The sequence below is a fragment of the Bombyx mori genome, chromosome 6 (genome assembly GCF_030269925.1).
Source record: "Bombyx mori chromosome 6, ASM3026992v2".
NCBI classification, from domain to species: domain Eukaryota; kingdom Metazoa; phylum Arthropoda; class Insecta; order Lepidoptera; family Bombycidae; genus Bombyx; species Bombyx mori.
The window spans coordinates 8,820,396-8,841,837 of NC_085112.1; the positions used below are offsets into that span (position 1 = coordinate 8,820,396).

The following is a 21,442-nucleotide window of genomic DNA, read 5'->3' on the forward strand; positions in this document are numbered from 1 at the left end:
TGTCGCCCGAGACGAGGTTCTACGGGATTTTCCCGGGGATGAAATCCCGTCTTAACATTGGTACGGGTACCGCCTAAGGCGAGACTTTCGGCGCGCATCGCGGTACCGTAAGTTTCGTGTAGTCGGTGTGGTGGAGCTCGATGGGGTTTAGTCGGTAGTCGTTCTGCGGGGCAAGTGCTTCGCGCGCCTTTTTCAAGGCGTAGTCTCCTGTGAGAAATTGGGGGAGGTGAAGGACCTCGGCCCTTCTCTTCTCCCCTTCTTCCTCTCAGGAGGCGCCGGAGTCCGACATAACCCGGTTCGTTACCCCCCTCGACCGGGTATCCGTAGATGGATTCCCCAGCGTTAAAAAAAAAAAAAAAAAAAAAAAAAAAAAAAAAAAAAAAAAAAAAAAAAAAAAAAAAAAAAAAAAAAAAAAAAAGGTACGCCACTGTATGTAGGTATAATTTTTAATAATATTACATTACTTTTTACTTTATTAATATTACTTTTACGGATGTTCCGTTATAACTACTGAACCATGCATCCGATTGACTTGAAACTTGGTATCCATTTAGAAAATTACTTGTATTTAATGGATAGGCTAATATTTATATGAGTTTTGGATTCCCTAATAATAATGTTAATTTTAAATGCGCAGCGAAGCGGGCAAGTACGGCTAGTCGTATAATAAAAATAACACCCGCAAAATTCATCATTTACGTACGACCTACTCAGGGTAAAGCGTATTTTGATCGGATCGGGTACCATAATCCTGCCAATATCCAAGGGCGGATCCAGGGGGGGGGTCATGGTGTCATGACCCCCCCCCCTGAGCTGGTCCCTAGGTGGACCACATATTGAACATAATGATTTTAGGACACACTATATTGTTGCTCCTTATATTGCTCCTTAATTGAAAAATTTGAATTTTACCGCGCCACACTCGCGCGCGCTTGTCGACTACGTAACGTCTAGGTCTTTCTCTACGTTGCGCAGACTTAAATCGTGGCTAAGATCTTCAATGGTTGAAGATCGCCTAACCGGACTGGCACTTCTCCACGTTCATAAAAACGTACCCGTTGACGTAAATGACGTAATAACGCGTTTCGGGAGAAGACTTAAAAGAAAAATTGATTTTGTTATTTAAATATATGTATTTTGTCTGTTTGTATTTTGTTTGTTGGAAACCCTTGTCGTACCACTTTTGCGGAGTTTTGCGTCATACCCCTCGACATACCTCTAGCTGTTATGACAAACCATTCACCACGGTTATGGAATATAAATAAGCTGCCTCATTCCGGGCGTGATAGTGCTTCTCTGGATGTCTTCTAGAGAAGATGACAATATGTACGTGTATATGTACAAGTTATTATGTGTTAAGTTTTTCAAGTGTACAACAAAGAATAAATATTTTTAAGTACAGTACTTACGTACATTAATAACATACCTACTTTTTACTTGTATCTATTGTTGTCAAAATTAAATTATAAGCTCTTGACTTGACCATGACTATGTGACCCCCTCCTGGCACCAAAGCTGGATTCGCCCTTGCCAATATCTGCTGCGAATCAATAATGAGTTCCGGATTAATAGATTTAATAGGTCGGACATCGGTTCTGGAATAAAATTGAGACGTCAATCTCCTGTACCAATGCGGGTGGTAGCGGATTATAAGTTCGTTGAAATTATGAATTTTGTTAAAATATCAATAGTAATTTTTTATTATTAAAATGTTGGTGAGATTGCTTCTAAACTTCTAAAAAAATTGTTTTGTGTAGTGTGGCAAAATAATCTTTGTTATCTTATATTTTATCACCGTTCATTCTAACGGCGGAATCCCGCCCCTTACGTTTTAGAACTTATCCGAGTTAAGAATATTTTTATTAAAATATCAAATATCGATCGAAATATCGATTTCTAAATTATTATAGTTCTAAAACTAATAAAACGCTTTAATATAATCTCTATATATAAAAATGAATTGCTGTTCGTTAGTCTCGCTAAAACTCGAGAACGGCTGAACCGATTTGGCTAATTTTGGTCTTGAATTATTTGTGGAAGTCCAGAGAAGGTTTAAAAGGTAGATAAATAATATGAAAATGCTCGGAATTAAATAAAAATAACAATTTTGTTTTACCTTTGATGTGTCCCCCGTCGGTCTTTTATTTATCGATTGAGGCACTACGAAGTCTGCCGGGTCAGATAGTTTAATATAAAAATTGGTCTTACTGATCCTAGTCACGATATTAGGTCAATGTAATACAACGTATTGCACATTACGTTATTGCATACATATTTACTTACATCGACCTTGATGCGGGAGCAAAATTCTCTGCCTATTTCTGCCGTGAAGCAGTAATGCGTTTCGGTTTGAAGGGTGGGGCAGCCGTTGTAACTATACTTGAGACATTAGAACTTATATCTCAAGGTGGGTGGCGCATTTACGTTGTGGATGTCTGTGGGCTCCAGTAGCCACTTAACACCAGGTGGACTGTAAGCTCGTCCACCTATCTAAGCGATAAAAAAAAATCAACTTTATGGGAATTCTTGAAGCTCATCAAGTCAGAGTCAATTAATAAAATTTGTGTTAAAAACATAACTTTTTACTCATATATAATTCTTTCCTTCCCTATTGAAATATACCCCATGTGTATTATATCTAAACACATGCAAAATATCCACGTCATAATCTAACAGCATCTTTCAAGTAACCAAAGCATGATTTGGACCATATCTATGTCAGAGATTATTCTCTTAGATAGTATTTTCAGATAGTATATGTAGTTAATCTTAAATTTTTTACCAGTAGATATAAAATCATTGTACGAGTGTTTGTAATAAAATACAAATAACTATATGAATCTTAACTAACGTCTGTAGTCTGTTTATGTGGTGCTAAATACTGTATTCCATGGATCCATTCTGACGGGACTCATAACGATTTTTTAAGTAATAAATTAGGATCATAAACATACCGTAGAAGGACAGCCATTTTTCCACGGCCAATGAGATTGATCTAATTTATCTTTAGGAGACAACAAATAAAATATTATTACATTTATGATGTTGTCAGAGGAATTAAAATCGTTGATGTCTGATTAAACAGGAACTTTATTCATTCACATAACAAATTATACAAAAAAACGGATACGTGAATATATATATTTTTTCTTTTTAATTGCTTAGATGGGTGGACGAGCTCACAGCCCACCTGAAATTAAGTGGTTACTGGAGCCCATAGACATCTACAACATAAATGCGCCACCCACCTTAAAATATTTAGGTAAACCTACAAATATCTAAGCCTAGTTCTTAGAACGGGGTGCGGGGCTACCGCTCAGATCATGCTTGGGCAAACGAGTGGACTGCGAAGCTATCGCACTCATTGACGGCTATCGAATCCTATCCTATAATACTGTTGGAATTCACAAAAGTAGGCAGAGATTATATGACCTTTATCATGAAAAATCCTATAATCATAATAAGTCATTTCATGAGTATGTCTGTAAATATTCCAAGCTTTTTAAAAAAGTCTGTACATTGGCCAAGTCATTGCACTTAGGCAAACTTATAAAAAATGCACCTGACAAAATTAAAATGACTTGGAATATCATTAATAGGGAGACTGGGAATGTCAGAAACAGCAATGCTGAATCAATTTTGAAAATCAATGATCAAATAATAACTTCTCATCAAGAAGTGGCCAGTGCTTTTGAGCGCTACTTTGCTGATATCCCAGCTTCTACTACAAAATCTTTAATTTCATCTCCTACCGTCGCCGAATCATTACTGCAAGATCATGTTGATGAATGCAGTGTTAACTTTAAGTTCACAAATATTGCTATAAAGGACATAATTGATAATTTCAAGACCATTAATATTAAAAAAACTGGTGATTTATGGGGAATATCAATTAAGGTTATAAAATCCATTATTGATATAATCGCACCTTACCTTGCTACAATATTTAATGACTGTATTTATAATGGTGTGTTTCCTGATCTAATGAAATATAGTAAAATAATACCTCTGTTTAAATCTGGTAGTACTTTTGACCCCACTAACTTTAGACCCATTTCAGTACTACCTACATTGAGTAAAATTTTTGAAAAAATTATTTTGGAACAGCTTTTGAACCATTTCTATTCCAATAACCTGCTTCATAACAAACAATATGGATTCACTAGAGGTCGTTCGACTATTGATGCAGGTGTAGATCTTATTAAAAATATTTTTCAGGCTTGGGAGGAATCGCATAATGCCCTTGGGGTATTCTGCGACTTATCTAAAGCTTTTGATTGTGTTGAGCATAATACATTGTTGAGGAAATTACACCATTATGGTATTAGGGGCGTTTCATTAGAACTTATTAAATCTTATTTATCCGGAAGAATCCAAAAGGTAGACGTTAAAGGAAAGAGATCTTCCGGTGTCTTACTTAATATGGGTGTTCCTCAGGGTTCCATATTGGGTCCCTTCTTATTTCTTGTGTATATCAATGATTTACCAAAGTTTATTGAAACCCGTCACGAGGTCGTATTATTCGCTGATGATACATCCTTATTGTTTAAAATTAAACGACAATTGGAAGATTATGACGATGTGAATGATGCTATCTCGCGCGTGGTACATTGGTTTAGTGTTAATAATCTGTTATTAAATAACAAAAAAACAAAATGTATAAAATTTACCACACCCAATGTTAGACAAGTAGACACTAATATCATTGTAAGTGGAGAGACACTGGAGCTTGTTGATTCGACAGTTTTTCTTGGTATAACAGTTGATTCCAGGCTGCAGTGGGGTCCTCACATATGCAAGTTAGCGAATAGACTTAGTTCTGCAGCGTTTGCGGTAAAAAAAATACGAACGTATACTGATGAAGATACGGCACGTCTAGTTTATTTCAGTTATTTTCATAGTGTTATGTCCTATGGCATTTTGCTGTGGGGCAATGCTGCCGATGTCGAAACGATTTTCATCCTGCAGAAGAGGGCTATTCGTGCTATTTATAATATGCACCCGAGGGAATCCTTGAGGGACAAGTTTAAGGAAATCAAAATTCTAACTTTAGCGTCCCAATACATTTTTGAAAATTTATTGTACGTGCGTAAAAACATTGTAGAATTCCCCAGAGTCTGCGATTTGCATAATGTGAACACTAGGAACAAACATAGGCTTGCGTTACCGGCGGCTCGAATTAAGAAAATAAGCAACTCTTTCAGGGGGCTGGGTGTACAACTTTTCAACAAGATCCCACAAAACGTTCAACTACTACCTGTTCATAGATTTAAGAAAACTGTCAAGGAACGTTTGTGCAACAAGGCCTATTATAAAGTTAAGGATTTTTTACTAGATGGCACTACGTGGGAATGAGGCGTTCGCTCCTGGCCTTTTCATTTTTCATTATTATTATTATTTATTTGAATTGTATTTTTTTGACTTGTCTTTTTGTATACTGTAAATATGTTATCATGTTTAAAAAAAAAAAAAGAAGAAAATAGTTGAGAAAATACATAAAAAAGCCCGCTGAGTTTGTTTCGCCGGTTCTTCTCAGGACTGTGGCTTTTTTGGAACCGGTGGTAGAGTTAACATTTTCTTTTACATTTTGACATTCAACAAGTGTGTTTTTGATGACATCCAAGTTGAAATAAATGATTTTGAATTTGAATTTGAATATCACTGTTTTTTTTTAATTCTACCTATTATAGTAACTTCGAAGGGTTATATTAGATTCTCCGGGCGAGTAGGTGAGCTTACGGGACTCTAACCTGAAGACGTTGCTAGCACTAGCCCTAGCAAGAGCCGTGCTTTGTCGAATCTAACACCGGATCGGAAACGCAACCCACTGAAAAGATCCGACGAGAAACTAAGTGGGCTTTGTCTGTGGGTTAATTTACTCGCCGAACCGGACAAGCGACGGCTTCGGCGAGAACAGTGACCGGTGTTCGAGGTACTTAAAAGCACCGTTAGTGGATCGGGAGGATCCGAAATGACGTATTTAGGGCCCCATAACTGGCGAGATGCGTCCTCTTATATAGTGATCGTTGACGTCATAGTGTGCTGGAGAGGCGTAAATTACTCATGGTTATCGTTAAGTATGTCAGCGCATTACAATGCAGCGTTGTGCATTGATATACTTTTTACAAAATGTAGCATTGATATACTTTTTTTTTTCCTAACTGTTCTAGTGACCTCGAGGGGTCATGCTAGATTCACCAAACGGGAATAACAAGGACAACAAATGGCAGTAGTCAGTAATATCGTCATATTATTTTCTTATATAAATTTCGCCTAGATTTCATTCTATTGTAGCGTGCTGTTTGGTACCACAGCTGCACCTATTTCTGCATTCAAAATACCCTCTTCTCAGTCGGACACTCTTGTCAGAGTGGTCGTGGTTGCGCTGACGCTGTATGTGCAGTAGGACCTGTTAGGTCGCCCATGCTCCCGACGACCGCCCTCCAAGCAATGCGCTTCCGGGTCTGGCCAAAATACCCAGGGCAGTTGAAACTTCGACTTTCCATAAGCGACATTTCATTTATCGTCATCAGTAGCGAAACTTTACACGTGTGTGATATTTGAAACAGTCTACACCTAAACAAAGCAGACTAGAAATTAAGCGTGCAGTCCGAAACTGTTGCGAGGCTTTGTGAAATTGAATGTTCATATTTTTTTAGATGATAAACAAACCGTTCTTTTTAGTGCAACGATTGATGATAGAGTTAAGAATCTAGCTAGACTGGCGTTGAGGAGCGATCCGATCTGGATAACTGTTGATGATGACGCAAAGCGGTCCACTGTCTCTGGATTGCAACAGGGGTAACCTCTTTTTTATTTTTCATGTAAAAAGCTTTTTGTTTACGACGTTGATAGTTTACTTATCATCATCTAATGTTCAGTCAGCGGTAATCAGAGCCGGTTAAATTTACTTGGGATAAGTTTTATCCCATAAACCGTAATTGCATTGATGCGTGATCGAGCTCCCAAGCGATTAGGTTTCAATTGGGTACCGGAGTTCATAGGCGTCACAACGTAAATGCCGCCATCCAACTTGTGGCTCACGTCGTATCATGATCCTCGTGGTCAAAGTTTTCATTAAATATAACGATTGTCCGACCTTTCAAACCAGAATGCACGACAGTTTGGCGGCAAAGATATGCTGTCAGGGCCGCGCCGCCCCTGTGTGCGAAGTGTGCACACAGACGCCAAGACAATAAGCCGCTACTGAAATTATTTATGTTACACTTACACAACCACAAATTCTTTGTAGTGGAGTAAGTAAGTAGGTAAAATAGGCACAACATATAACTTGTAAATAACAAAACATATCATGCATTTATAGTACAAGCATGTAGGTATGCGGTAGGCAGCGGCTTGGCTCTGCCTCTGGCATTGCTGAAGTCCATGGGCGACGGTAACCACTCCCCATCAGGGGGGCCGTATGCTCGTCTGCCTACAAGGACAATAAAAAAATAAAAAATAAAAAACCTGCATCCCAAGATTTACGTCAATAATTATGTCAAAATTAACAAATAATAAAAAAAAAAACATTGAAAAATTAAGATTCGTAAAAATAGGAGGCGCTTCATGGGTTTCGCACACAGGTACTGCCGGGGGTAGGCGCGGCCCTGTATGCTGTCTGCACATGCTGACTTACCAATACCCTCTACCTCGAGTGATTAAACAAATCACTGACCTGTTTTTAATATCAGGATAACTATACAAATTGTCTTTCGGTTACGAAGATTGATTCGTTGATGAGTAATATTTTCTAAAGTAATAAGTCCTAGAGACAATTAAATCTAATTTACGGCTTAATCTCGATTGTATTATTTGATGTTATTTCTAAAGTTTACATACTTCAATTGTCAGTAATCACGGATACTGTGTAGTATCAGTGATTACTCTTTCTACCGTGTATTATTCTTCACTGGTGGTAGGACCTCTTGTGAGTCCGCACGGGTAGGTACCACCATCCTGCCTATTTCTGCCGTGAAGTATGCCGTGAAGTATGTAATGAAGTAGTAATGCGTTTTTGGTTTGAAGGGTGGGGCCGCCGTTGTAACTATACTGAGATCTTAGAACTTATATCTCAAGGTGGGTGGCGCATTTAAAGGCGTAGTCTCCGTGGACCAATTGGTTGAGGGCGCGGACCTCGGTTCGCGACTTCTTCCTCTTTGTTCCACCGGAGGCGCGGAGTCCGACATAACCCGGTCCGACCCCCGTCGGCAGGGTATCCGTAAAGACTAGGATTCCCCATCGATACCAAAAAAAAAAAAAAAAAGGTGGGTGGCGCATTTACGTTGTAGATGTCTATGGGCTCCAGTAACCACTTAACACCAGGTGGACTGTGAGCTCGTCCACCCATCTAAGCAATAAAAAAAATTTACAAATAATGAAATTTACAAATAATAAACGCAAGATTAAACCGTAAAAACAGTTTTAATAATAATAATACTTTTTATTTATTTAAAGAATCCGAAAAATGATTCAAATATGTCAGGGCAGTACCAGAACACTAGTGTCTATGTTTTAGGTACTACATTTGCCCAGTAGAAAAAAGAATGGCTTGGTTGTACAAGATGTTGAAGAAGTGCAAGAAACTGAAAGTCATGGTGTTTTTCTCATCGTGTAAATCGGTCGATTTTCATTATGAATTCTTTAGAGTGAATTGTAAGGCAATCGTCTCTAGTATACACGTAAGTAACACGGGACAGTCCTACTGTTGTTTATCTTGTTAATCTAATTTTTTTATCTACAGTGTTCATTGTAATAGGATTACATGTTGTATTAATGATATTTTCGTAGTAATTCAAACGTAAAAAAAATTTTGGGTATTGTTCTTTTAAAGGTTTCGTATCTATCACTGTTTTATACTATTTACTTTGTACTTACTGTGTTATATCTTTTACCTATATTTGTAGATAAATAGATAATTACGTTTGACGATTTGAAATCGATAAAAAAAAATATTGAATTATTATTGGAATTGATAATTACAATAAAACGTCCGTGGCCTTAATTGGTGCGCGCGGATACGACCTCGAAGGGGTTACCGTTTCGAAGTAATAATGTATTTAACACGTGTTTACCAATTCCTTGATGCAAATAAAACCTTTATAGCTTAATTTACGTTGGAATTTTCAGCTCAATACCATTTTTTTGCAGCCATTTCTATAACGAAATAGTAATGCATTTCATTCTGAAGTGTAGGGTAGTCGCTAATCGTTTATAGTTCAGAATTCGACCTCATATCTCAAAATTCATATTATCATGTCAACCTTTCAAAACGTAATGAGTTGTGAAGCGTGTAGTCTCATGGAGTTGTAATACAAAATAAATTAGTTTTAAAAAACTAACAAAATACGCTTTTATATAAAATTCAACAAAAAAATAGAAAATAAATTTTAATGAATTTCAATTAAAAATAGTACAAGAAAAAATGATTTTTTGTAAAAAAAGCGTGGGGTGCATGGTAACAGTAGTTATAAATATTTTATGAACAGATATGAGTAGAAGGGTTATTTCTTATACTATTTTTAATTCAAATTTATTAAAATTTATTTTCTATTTTTTAGTTGGATTTTCTATAAAAGCATATTTTGTTAGTTTTTTTAAATTATTATTTATTTTTCACTTTTTAGTTGAAGTTATTTTTTTTTCAATTATTTTTTTTATATTGAATAGTCATCGGTCCTTAATAAGTATACCAAATTTCGAGTTAATCCGACGTTTTGAAGGGGGTCAAAATCATGTTCAAAGAGTCCGTTACAAACATACATACGTCTGAAACTAATAAAAGCATATGAATTAATGAATAAGTACTTTTTTTATTGAGTTGTAATACAAAATGTATACTTTTTGTTCTATTTACAAACTCGTGTCGCTGCAGGGCAGACAAAGCCAGGCCAAAAGAAAAGAAGCCTATCACGGTTTCGTGGAAGCACAAAACGGTGCGTTGTTCTGTACCGATGTCGCCGCGAGAGGACTGGACATACCGAGCGTCGATTGGATTGTCCAATACGACCCTCCCACTGACCCTAAGGTGAGATATCATGAAAAAATTTTTGAATGTTCACGATTCACTTCCACGGTGAAGGAATAACATCGTGCAATAAAAATCAAACCCGCAAAATTATAATTTGCGTAATTACTGGTGGTAGGACCTCTTGTGAGTCCCCGCGGGTGGGTACCACCACCCTGCCTATTTCTGTCGTGAAGCAGTAATACGTTTCGGTTTGAAGGATGGGGGCAGCCGTTGTAACTATACTTGAGACCTTAGAACTTATATCTCAAGGTGGGTGGCGCATTTACGTTGTAAATGTCTATGGCCTCCAGTAACCACTTAACACCAGGTGGCCTGTGAGCTCGTCCAGCCATCTAAGCAATAGAAAAAATACACGAAGTACACGAATAATCGTGGAGGCAATGGGATACCAATAAGAATTGTTTGCTACCATTTGGGGTATCAAGTATAGACTTGACTTTTTTTTAGGAGTACATACATAGAGTTGGACGTACCGCCCGAGGTATGAACAGCAAAGGCAATGCAGTGATATTACTTAGACCAGAGGAAGAGGAATTCGTGAAGTTCTTAGAGAACGAAAAAGTTTATTTAGATAAATACACTTTTGGCGATCCCCCGGCAGACATACAAGAATTTGTAAGTTAATGGATTAATGAATTGTCGGTGTATATGTTACGGTAAATGTACACTCTTGGGAAATGTACACTTTTACCGGTAAATGTGCAAATTTGCCAAAAAGTTAGGTATATGTGAACTGAATATAATGTATATGTACATTTCCCGGCAAATGTGTACTCTTGCCTTCATGTTTTAAGAAAAGTTAGAATACAAATTTATTTATATAAACATAAAACAAAAGACTTTAATAACGAAAATTATTTTAATTAAAAAATTAAAACGACAAACAAAACATACTTTTCTTTGCATATTATATAATATGTCGTAGGTTAGGTTGTAATAACTAACTATGTAACGTATTTTGTATACCATGCTCACATTTACCAAAACGACATGGTCATTGTGAATTCAATGTACATTTAATTACCTTTCTCGAAATTGTAAATGAGTCGTCTATTATCAAAGGTGGCAATCTGTGCATTTGGACAAAAAAAAATTATTGATATGTCAATACAGATTGATTTGAATATAATCGTCTCCTTCAAAGAATACGGTTCAAAACTTGCGTTAAATAAAGGTTAATAGTTAACCTGTTTTCTATCTAAGATGTCGTTCCGAAGAGTTTTGTGACTGCCAATGGAATACAAAGTCAATAATTCGTTTTTCTGATTTACCAATCATTGTCCAAAAGTCAGATTGCCGGCTTTGATAATAGTCGACTCAAATGTTAGTTGAATGCACATTACCCAAACGAGGAGACAAATGTGTACGTTTGCCGCAATATCTACTTTTACCGTAACATATACATATTACTATGTATCTATATGGCAGTAAACATTCGTACGGCCTTACAATACGCGCTATCACCAAAAATTTATATGTAATGAAGTATGCAGGGTGGTGTTAACCTCAAGCACCGGTCACCGTCGCTTGCGACGAAGGGCTCGGCGAGGAAATTAACCCACTGAGTTTCTCGCCGGATCTTCTCAGTGGGTCGCGTTTCCGATCCGGTGGTAGATTCTGCGAAGCACTGCTCTTGCTAGGGCTAGTGTTAGCAACACACCCAGTTTGAGCCCCGTGAGCTCACCTACAGACGTCAAGGAGAAGCTGAAATAGCCTCTCAAGGCTATCAGCATAGGTAGAAAAAAAAGGGTGCTACTAAGCCGGGCAGTAATCAAATAATTATCGCTTAGTACAGGATAAAACGTTTCAGATTAGTATTAATTTGTTTGCCACGTGGAACTTTTTAATATTTCATATTTCTTATCAGTTCATTAATATAGTTTAATAATTTCGATATAGATGTTGTTAACCCTTTAATTAAAAATACTATCTCATGAAAACTATTTGAATTAAACAATTTAGCAGAAACATATTAAATTTCAAATGTATATTAAAAATTGGCTGGAATAAACGAAATGATAGACAGAATAATGGGTTTGTTGAGAAGCCCTGAGAATCTCTTTTTAAATTGACATAAAGGCAGTAAACGTTTTTTTACATACTAAGTTGTTTTTGCAACACATTCATGATGGGCAAAGTATCACAGGTGAGCTCAGGTATACTAACGTCTAATCAAAGTCATAATTCTTAACAATCTCGAACCTGCACCTAACTGATGCAAGCTCGATACCACTGGACGAAGAGCGTATAACGATAACGCGTTTGAAACAAAACAACTTAAATATTTTGTTATTTTTCAGCTTCAAAAACTAATAAAAGAGAACGGAGTTATGAAAGTTTTGGCGAGAAAAGCTTTTCTTTCGTTTTTACGTTGTTATAAAAATCATCCACTGAAGAGTATTTTTAATATCAAAAATCTGAATCTACAGTTGGCATCAAAAGCCTTTGGATTTGATGAAACGCCTCATGTCGATTTCTGTATCCTTTTTTGGCATTTACCTACCTTGGGTTGATAGAAGTTATAAAATAAAGTTGTTTTACCAAATTGAGTGTTAGAAGATTAACATAAAATACATAGTTATCGGAAGATTACAATAAACTTAAAATGCTAATTGCCTTTTAAAGTATTTTCATAGTATTATATTTTTAAAATTTTCTTGTTAAACAGTAATTCCTTACATATTATTTCAGTACGTTCTAAATGAAGGTATCGGAGCGGCAATACAGGTCTATGACTTTGAGAATCTGTGATATGTGATGTATTTTATTGGGAAATAAAATGTCTTTAAGAATAAAGTATAGCTGTTTCAATTCAATACTTGTAATGCTCATTCATAATTTAATTTAGTTAAACACAGAACGACGGTATTGAAGTAGAAAACTCGTTTGGAGTAATCGTAATGCAATTTATATTACATCATCATCATTCTCCTGCCCTTCTCCCAGTCACCCGGGGTCGGCGCAACATGTTTTCTCCTTCCATACTCTTCTATCATATAACATTTCTTCGCTCACTCCCCTCTTACACATATCTTCTTTCACGCAATCCATCCATTTCTTCTTAGGTCTAACTTCCTCCATATCCTTCCACATTTATAGGTAACACTCTCTTACCAACCTCATTTTAATTTCGTCTCATCACATGTCCATACCATCCCAAATGCGCACTTCTCGGATTCTCTGTCACAGGTGCCACTTTCAGACTTCCTTGAACATATTCATTCCGTATTCTATCCATTCTCGTTACACCACACATCCATCTCAACATTCGCAATTCATATTACAATACAAACATAATAGTCTGCATTTAGAGCCTTCTAGAATACTATAAGAAAAGTTAAAACGTTCCACATTTATCTAGGGGGTTTGTTTTGGCGTAGGCACCGATTTGTTGAAGACGAGAACTAATATACCTACCCAGATTCCGAATGCAAATTAGATTTTACAAATATATTGACAGACCAATGACTCCCCGAAAGTGGTCAGTAACCAATGCAAGAACAGAATAATCACAGAACATTAGCAAACTGATTAGACCTTAAAATGAAATAGTCTGGTAGACACATTCGTGGTTAAATTCTAATCATTACACAGTATGCAGCAGCAGCAGCTTGACTGCCTATAATTTGCATGTACACATACAAACTGAACGAGATATTCAGGTTCTATGCCATACATTTTAGTGTTTTGGGGAAAAGGAAAGATGAAGAATATTTTTTCAATACATTATATTAATTAGAGAACAATGGATGAAAGATTTAAACATCAACTGATCGTTTTCTTATTGTTCCCCTTTTGTCTGTATATTTTCGTTTTATCTGTCTTCCTTTTGAAATCGGATGGAGCGTTTAAGGACTTGAAGTATCCATAACCACCACCTCCCTTTCTTTTCTGTGGAGGTCCTTTGTTTGCGACTTTTAGTTCTACAGCGGGCGGTACATTGAAACCAAATGATTTCGATGCCTTAGCTAAATCGATTGTATCAATGTCAAAAATCGTTTTCAAGTGATGAGAATCATAGGCTCTCAGGTAACTTTTGAAGGCTTCTTTTGCAGATTGATTCAGGAAATAGTTTCGAGAGATAAGTTTTTCTAGCTGTAATATCAAATTCAATTATTTGATAAATCAAGATTAATTAATTATTTGACAAATAACACAAATATCAGCGACTTATGTCAAGACTTTTATCTTTATATTAATTCAGCAATAAGTAATTAAAATGATAACATTTTAAATTAAAATTTGCAGTTATCATGGCATAAAGAATACACCCTGTGCACACTTATCGAACGATGCTACTATGGCCATTTTCAAGCTGATACAAATTTATTTTTGTTCTCAAGAGCACAGAATGAGCTGTGAGCATGTTTTAATACATTAAAATAAGAACACACATAAAAATAAGACAGACCTGTAGTTGTATATCTGCAACTTTATTCCATGAGAATTCAAATTCGTTTAGGGTAACTCTCGACTGCTTTAAGTATCGTAAGAATCCAAGCTCTTCTGGACGTAAGAATAACAAAGCGTGTCCACTAGTTCCTAGACCCCTCGCAGTTCTTCCAACCCGATGGATGTATTCCTACACACAGATAACAAGTACAATAAATAAATGGCATTATATTTTTAAAACTGTGAAAACATTTTGTAAAAGGCTTTAATAAAAGAAAAGTTACTAGTCCGCAAACAATAGATCAATATGGTATTTTTGGTTTGATGGAATGACTGAAACAAAAATAAAATGGTACGTAGTGATAAATGTACCATCATATCAAGGGATGAATGGTATATGGTTTAAACGACATTTTTGCAATTTTACAGGAGAACCATTTAAAGTTTAAAATTTGGAAAAAATACCATTATAAATTATTATTTTTCAGCTATTTGAATGGAGTAAACTTAATTGATGTTCAATTAAAAACATCGAACTGGTGGTAGGACCTCTTGTGAGTTCGCGCGTGTAGGTACCACCACCCTGCCTATTTCTGCCGTGAAGTAGTAATGCGTTTCGGTTTGAAGGGTGGGGCAGCTGTTGTAACTATACTGAGACCTCAGAACTCATATCTCAAAGTGGGTGGCGGCATTAACGTTGTAGATGTCTATGGGCTCCGGTAACCACTTAACTCCGGGTGGGCCGTGGGTTTGTCCACTCATCAATGCAATACAAAATAAAAACAAAAATAAATAAAGCGGACCTTTAATTACAAAGATAAATGTTGCATATTAAGTGAAATGTCGCTTAAACCAAATATTCGGTCACCCCTCTATATTATGAATCGTACAAGTGGGTATCATCTTACTGCCTATTTCTACAGTAGAACAATCATGTCTTATGGGTAGGACACTCGTTTTGAAATACAATAAAGATTTTGGATCCCGTGTCTTAAAGTAGGGATGGTGGCATTCACATTATGTCGTTGGTCCTGAAGCTCTGTTGACTTTTAAATACAAGCACAAAGTAAACACAAGAATGTTGAATGATATATTTGTTCTTTCGACTCTTTAAGTAAATTTAAATGGTACTAATATTTAGATTATAAATAAATATAAAGGCTAATTTATATAATATTTAGGTTTTTAAGACGATGTAGCTTTAATTAATAAACACAAATTTGAAGACAAATCTTAAATGCATTTTTTTTATTGCTTAGATTGGTAGACGAGCACACAGCCCACCTGGTGTTAAGTGGTTACTGGAGCTTATAGACATCTACGACGTAAATGCGCCGCGCACCTTGAGATATAAGTTCTAAGGTCTCAAGTATAGTTAAACGGCTGCCCCACCCTTCAAACCGAAACACATAACTGCTTCACGGTAGAAATAGGCAGGGTGGTGGTGCCTACCCGCGCGAACTCGAGGTTCTACCACCTCACCTTTGGATCCTTACCTTTGGATCATCTGGAGGATCATACTGTACAATCCAATCAACGGCCGGAATGTCCAGACCACGCGCCGCGACATCAGTACAAAGTAGTATACCAGATTCAGCATTGCAAAACTGGAAGAATGTTGTTGTACGCTTCGTTTGTTGTTGTTTTCCCTACATGAAGAAAAAATTAAACATAATTATATATTAAACATAATTATATAATAATATATATAGACGCGTATTCAACACTATTGTCTTTGTTTGTGGAAACATACAAAGATACACTGAGAGATGAACACATTTTTAATTAAAGTATAAAATTATTATTGCATTTAATTTATCGGGTGATAAATCTGCCTTAGCCAGTTTTGGTAAACCAACTAAGACTAACAATTTCTATTTTATAGATTGGTATCTTTAGTGAGATTATTGATAGTTTGGCAACACAATAAAATGTAGCTTAGGTGAAGTACTCACATGTATGGACATCACAGGAAGGTCAATATAATTGAAAAGTTCATGGTGGTATTTGACAGACATACAGGTTGAAAAGAATACCATAACCTTCTTTTTTCTATTCTTCTTAAGGAATGTGAATAAAACCATCATACGTTTCTCTGATGGGCATACGATATATCTGAAATAATATTCCAAACTTTAGTTTTAAAAAACATACTATTTAAATGATTATAAATGATTAATAAATAATTGTTTGAATTACACAAACACTAGAAATCGGAATACCAAGGTTCCATAAACTTCATTTGTTGATTGCATCTAAAATATTTTATTTTTATATTTTATGTTTATCATGATGATTATTTACCCCTGTTCTAAACTATCAACAGTTGCCTGTTCTCTGTGGTCATCAACCCCAACATACACGGGTTCATGCTTCAATGCCAAAGCAGTTAGTGCTTCAGTCTTCTTTGTTTGTGTAGCACTGAATAACATAGTTTGCCGGCGTTCTGTAAATATTTGCAAATGCATAGTAAACTTTCGTTTTTATTTATTTTATAAACAAACTAATCACGAGTACGTATCAGAGTCAAAAAGGATCTTTAGCATAATAAGAGTATGTTCCTTTAAGTGTCAGAGTAATTTGAAAAATGTGAAGAGTCCTTTACACCAATCAAATAAATTGCTAAGCAGCCTCTTATTTTATAATCAAATAGTTTCATCTAATTAACATCAACCGTAAAGGGGATTGCCCACTCTCCATAGTGTGCTAGGCCCAAGATGGACATCAAATATTACTATAAAAATGTACTGATTCAAATTCTTAAATGTATTGGATATCTAAAAACTATATTGAAATTGACGCCACTATTATAAAAAATAGAATAAAAATAAAAACTCGTTTTGAGGTTAATTTTCTATATAAATAAGTGTCGGATTGTGAGATACTTCAAGAACTTTTCTTTTCTTAATGTTTAAGATGTTCCTAATGTATTTTTATCCAATAGGGTATAAAAACACACTTAATTCTTTAAATATCTATATTTTCTTCATCTTCATACACAATTAGTATCATCTTAAAATAGCAAAGGAGAGCATAGTTTTATGCTGAGAGAGCACGGTTTTAAATCTCGGTCAGGGTAAAACCACAATTCACACAATGTTTTTTAGTCGTAGTATGAAACGTTATTGATAAAAGTATAATAAAATACGAAGAAAAATCAAAACACATCCATTTTGTACGCAAGCACAACACCACAAGCAGCAAGCGAAGTGTCAGTCAGTCAGATTAAATTCAGTGTTGTCAGTATTAAGAAAAATAATTACATGAAATTCATATATCGATTATTTTTTTAAATAACCGATAATTGATTTATATCTTAATCTTTTTTTTACGAGTACACATTATTTTTTATGTTTTTGTTTTAGTTGTACATATTTAAATAATAATACTAGTAAAGTTTTTTTTATTGCTTAGATGGGTGGGCGAGCACACAGCCACCCTGGTGTTGCTAAGTGGTTACTCGAGCCCACATACATCTACAACGTAAATGCGCCACCCACCTTGAGATATAAGTTCTAAGGTCTCAAGTATAGTTACAAGTTAAAGTCCAATGGGTATGTCTTTGATGTTATTTTATGTGCATAAAATCCATTAAAGTCGTTTGATTAATGATAATACTTAAAATGATTTATTTATATGTTTTATTTATATACTCAAAATATTTACTTCATACGTAAAAGGATTTGAAGCTGGTAATATTTTTCCCGCAAAAATAAAAATCCTTGTTTTTTCAATAGAGTTACTTTTTTTAAACTACTTATTGTAAACTATAGTGGCGCTTATTTGCAAGAAAGTAAATGCATATTTATTTATGACAAAATTAATGCACTAAGTATTTTTTCTATAATCTAATGTCCACTTTGGGCCTAAAATGGGCCATCCCCTTTCATACTTCAATTTAGCAATTTTGAAATGAATATTTTTTTTTCTCTAGCTGTCAGCTGGTAGTCTAAGGGGCTATTTCAGCTACACCCAGATGGGTAGGTCAAGGGTTCAACCTAAGACACTTTGCTAACATTATCCTTAGCAAGAGCAGTGCTTCCCAAAATCTAACACTGGATTGAAATTGAGACCCATTGAAAAGATCTGTCAAGAAACGCAATGGGCTGTATCTACACTGTGCAATAATTATCACACCATAGAGAAGAAGATTTAATAGTAAATCTTACTTGGCAGCAATTTTATGATCTGTTTAACTTCTTCTTCAAATCCAATTTCCAATATCCTGTCAGCCTCATCAATAACTAAGCACTGAAGGTTCTTATACAAGAAGTCTGGTGTATTTTGCAAGTGATCCAGTAAACGTCCAGGAGTAGCAACTAAAATGTTGATACCTGTAGGCAAAATGTTTAATAACGATTTTTATTTATAGCTTTATTCAACAAATACTGGAACAATATCATCTTAGAGATCCTATTTGATAGTTTATCAAGACAGCAGTATTAACTGTAACTATAATTGAGACCTTCGAACTTATATCTCAAGGTGGATGGCGCATTTACATTGTAGATGTCTATGGGCTCCAGTAACCATTTAACACCATGTGGGCTGTGAGCTCGGCCATCCATCTAAGCAATAAAAAAAAACACCTTAGAATTTCAATGAATTTTTAAGGGAAATTTAAAATATATGCATATTTATTCTTAATTGCTTTGTTGAGTCATGAGCTCTTTTATATATTTTTTCTATTACTATTTTTTGTTGTTTCTGTTATGTAAATAAATATGTATAAAAATTACAGAAGTTTGCAAATAATCTATCTTTTACCTTTAGAGAGTTTCTGAGCTTCAGTACTTCTGTTTGCACCACCCATTACCAGACCATATGTATGGTGGTGGTATTTCATCAATTCCATGAGAACGCCAAATGTTTGCATTGATAACTCTCTTGTGGGTGACAAAATGATGACTCCAGTACCTAAAAATATCTAGTTTTTTATGCAACCCCACAAATGCTTACTTTGGTTTTCTTTGTAAGATATTTTCAGATATCCATTCTCTGTTCATGTACTGACTCAACACATACTCACAGTGTTAGTACTTAATTAAAAATAAATGTGCCTCGACAGTTTGCACCAGAGACTCAATTTATCTTTAAATGCATACAAACACCTTTGAAGTCTGTGGTTGTCAAACATTCATATTCGCCTTTTTATCATCATTATATAGCATGTTGAAGACTACATGTAATTTTTTAATGGAATTGATTATTTAAATTTTAAAATTATGAATAACTCAATAAATCACACCAGAGATATAAACATTTTTGAACTTAAATACAAATACCTACCATTTCTTGGTTTAAATTTTAATTTGTATATAAGGTCTATAGCCGGTATTAAGAATGCTAGTGTTTTTCCAGAGCCAGTTTTGGCAGCACCCACAAGATCCCTGCCTTCCAACAAAGGAGGTATAGCTTTAGCTTGAATCTCTGTCATCGTTATAAAGCCCATATCTTTAATTCCTAAAAGAGTTGGTTCGCACACTGTGCCTTCCAGTGCAGTGAATTTTTGATCTGATAGTATACCTAAGCAGAGGCTTGATCCAGGTACTGAAAAATAGTTTATTGTTAACATTTGTTATTGCTTCTATGAAACTATGCATCCATATAAAAACTACAATTTCGTTTAAAGTTTATTATCCAGAAAACCATAAGTCAATTAATTATATCGATGCTTGAAAGGCAAACGTGACTAAGCGACAATAACTGCTTTATATATAAATGATAGGCAATAACCATATTTGATGCGAAAAAAATATATATTTCTAGGTCTATTAAAATCATTTTAATCCTACAGCTAGATTTGTAAAAATATAAACTTTTTCAGGTATTTCAACTTTAAATTAGTCTACTGTAAAGTTCACGCATTGTCTCTTAGTCACGTTTGCCTTTCAAGCATCTATATGCTGGATGGTTTATTTATATGACACATGATGTTTTGAAATGTTTTTAATTTAACATATTACAATTGCAATTAGCTCTTATTATAACAATTGACTGTCAAGTAATTGTCTTTTTATAGGAGTAGCATTTAAGTAATTAAATATTCTACATAAATGTTGTTTCTAGGTAGGCATTTAGTAGGGCTATAGCATATTTAGAGCTTACTCGGGGAGATGCCCAGCTGTGAGCACAACCACGTTATCCATTACCACTGCGAAGCTGACACTAGTTCCGATTACGACAGTTATTTGAAAAGAAAATGATTATGCAGTACTTACAATCGTTGTTCGATTTTTTTTCCGAATCATCTTCTTTAGTGTCTTGCTCATCTTGAGAGTCATCACTAGATTCTTCCTCAGATTTTACTTCAACTGGTTCTTCTTTTAACTCTTCTTTAACCTTTTTCAATTTTTCTGAACACAAGTAAATTGTTATTAAATTATAAAATTGGCGTTATTCAATTTTAAAACTCAATTTAATCTGTCTGTCTAACTTACTTTTGGGAACTTTTCCATTTGTGTCACCGTCTTGTACAACTCTCTTCTTAGCTTCTTTTTCATTATTTAATGCTTCAATATCTATGAATGAGAAATTGAAGAATAACTAAATATATTTCGAATAGGTCAAATTAGGTACTTTAGCTTTAAAAAACTACGATTAAGATAAGATGTTGACAAACGCTTTTAGTCGTATACGTTATATTCGTTACCTTTTTCTGGTTCAGGATTTGAATCAGTTTTTTGAGATGTAAGTTTCAGTTTTCGTTTTTCTCGTTTTCTTATTTTTCTGAGAAGTATTTTATCTGGTGTCGGCATGGTAGCTTTACTTTTTTACCTATATAAAACAGCACTTCGAACACATGTACAGAAACCATAGACCTTTTTTTGGTACAATTTTTCCTTATTAGGAAAGGCAAGGGGATCTAAGCCCATACAACCAAAAAACCATAGACCTTTATTACTTTAGTGATAGAAATTGACAGTAGTAGTAGATGTATTTTTCTAATTGGAAAGGCAAAGATGTCATACCATACAGTCTAATTTTTCCAGATGTCTACTATGCCGAACTCCGAACAAT

General features: G+C 35.1%; 2 protein-coding genes across 2 annotated transcripts in view; one reads left to right on the top strand and one right to left on the bottom strand.

Annotated features, from left to right (window-relative positions):
* The window catches only part of LOC101746400 (ATP-dependent RNA helicase DDX18), a 26,315-nt gene extending 13,489 nt beyond the window's left edge, over positions 1-12,826 (top strand). The window contains exons 5-10 of the mRNA XM_012694237.3: positions 6,660-6,801; positions 8,519-8,681; positions 9,875-10,027; positions 10,478-10,645; positions 12,331-12,508; positions 12,722-12,826. Coding sequence (XP_012549691.1) covers positions 6,660-6,801; positions 8,519-8,681; positions 9,875-10,027; positions 10,478-10,645; positions 12,331-12,508; positions 12,722-12,735 — 818 coding nt within the window. The 3' untranslated portion in view covers positions 12,736-12,826. The remainder of the gene's footprint in view (positions 1-6,659; positions 6,802-8,518; positions 8,682-9,874; positions 10,028-10,477; positions 10,646-12,330; positions 12,509-12,721) is intronic.
* On the bottom strand, positions 11,407-21,340 carry LOC101735809 (probable ATP-dependent RNA helicase pitchoune). Its single transcript, XM_004930563.5, has 11 exons — positions 21,075-21,340; positions 20,863-20,943; positions 20,644-20,778; positions 19,712-19,972; positions 19,190-19,339; positions 18,592-18,756; positions 16,727-16,868; positions 16,378-16,537; positions 15,919-16,071; positions 14,442-14,612; positions 11,407-14,125 (listed from the first exon to the last, which is right to left on the bottom strand). Exons 1-11 carry the CDS (start codon positions 21,178-21,180, stop codon positions 13,796-13,798), a joined length of 1,854 nt encoding a protein of 617 aa, XP_004930620.1. The 5' UTR covers positions 21,181-21,340; the 3' UTR covers positions 11,407-13,795.
* Positions 21,341-21,442: the final 102 nt, after the last annotated feature.

Bases quoted from the DNA above. Each gene is read 5' to 3' on its own strand.
- LOC101735809 (XM_004930563.5), bottom strand. From the start codon at position 21,180: ATGCCGACACCAGATAAAATACTTCTCAGAAAAATAAGAAAACGAGAA. The intron at 16,869-18,591 runs GTAAGATTTACT...AAATATTTACAG, and splicing joins GATCATAAAATTGCTGCCAA to AACGCCGGCAAACTATGTTA. The intron at 16,538-16,726 runs GTAAATAATCAT...ATATTATTTCAG, and splicing joins GTTGATAGTTTAGAACAGGG to ATATATCGTATGCCCATCAG.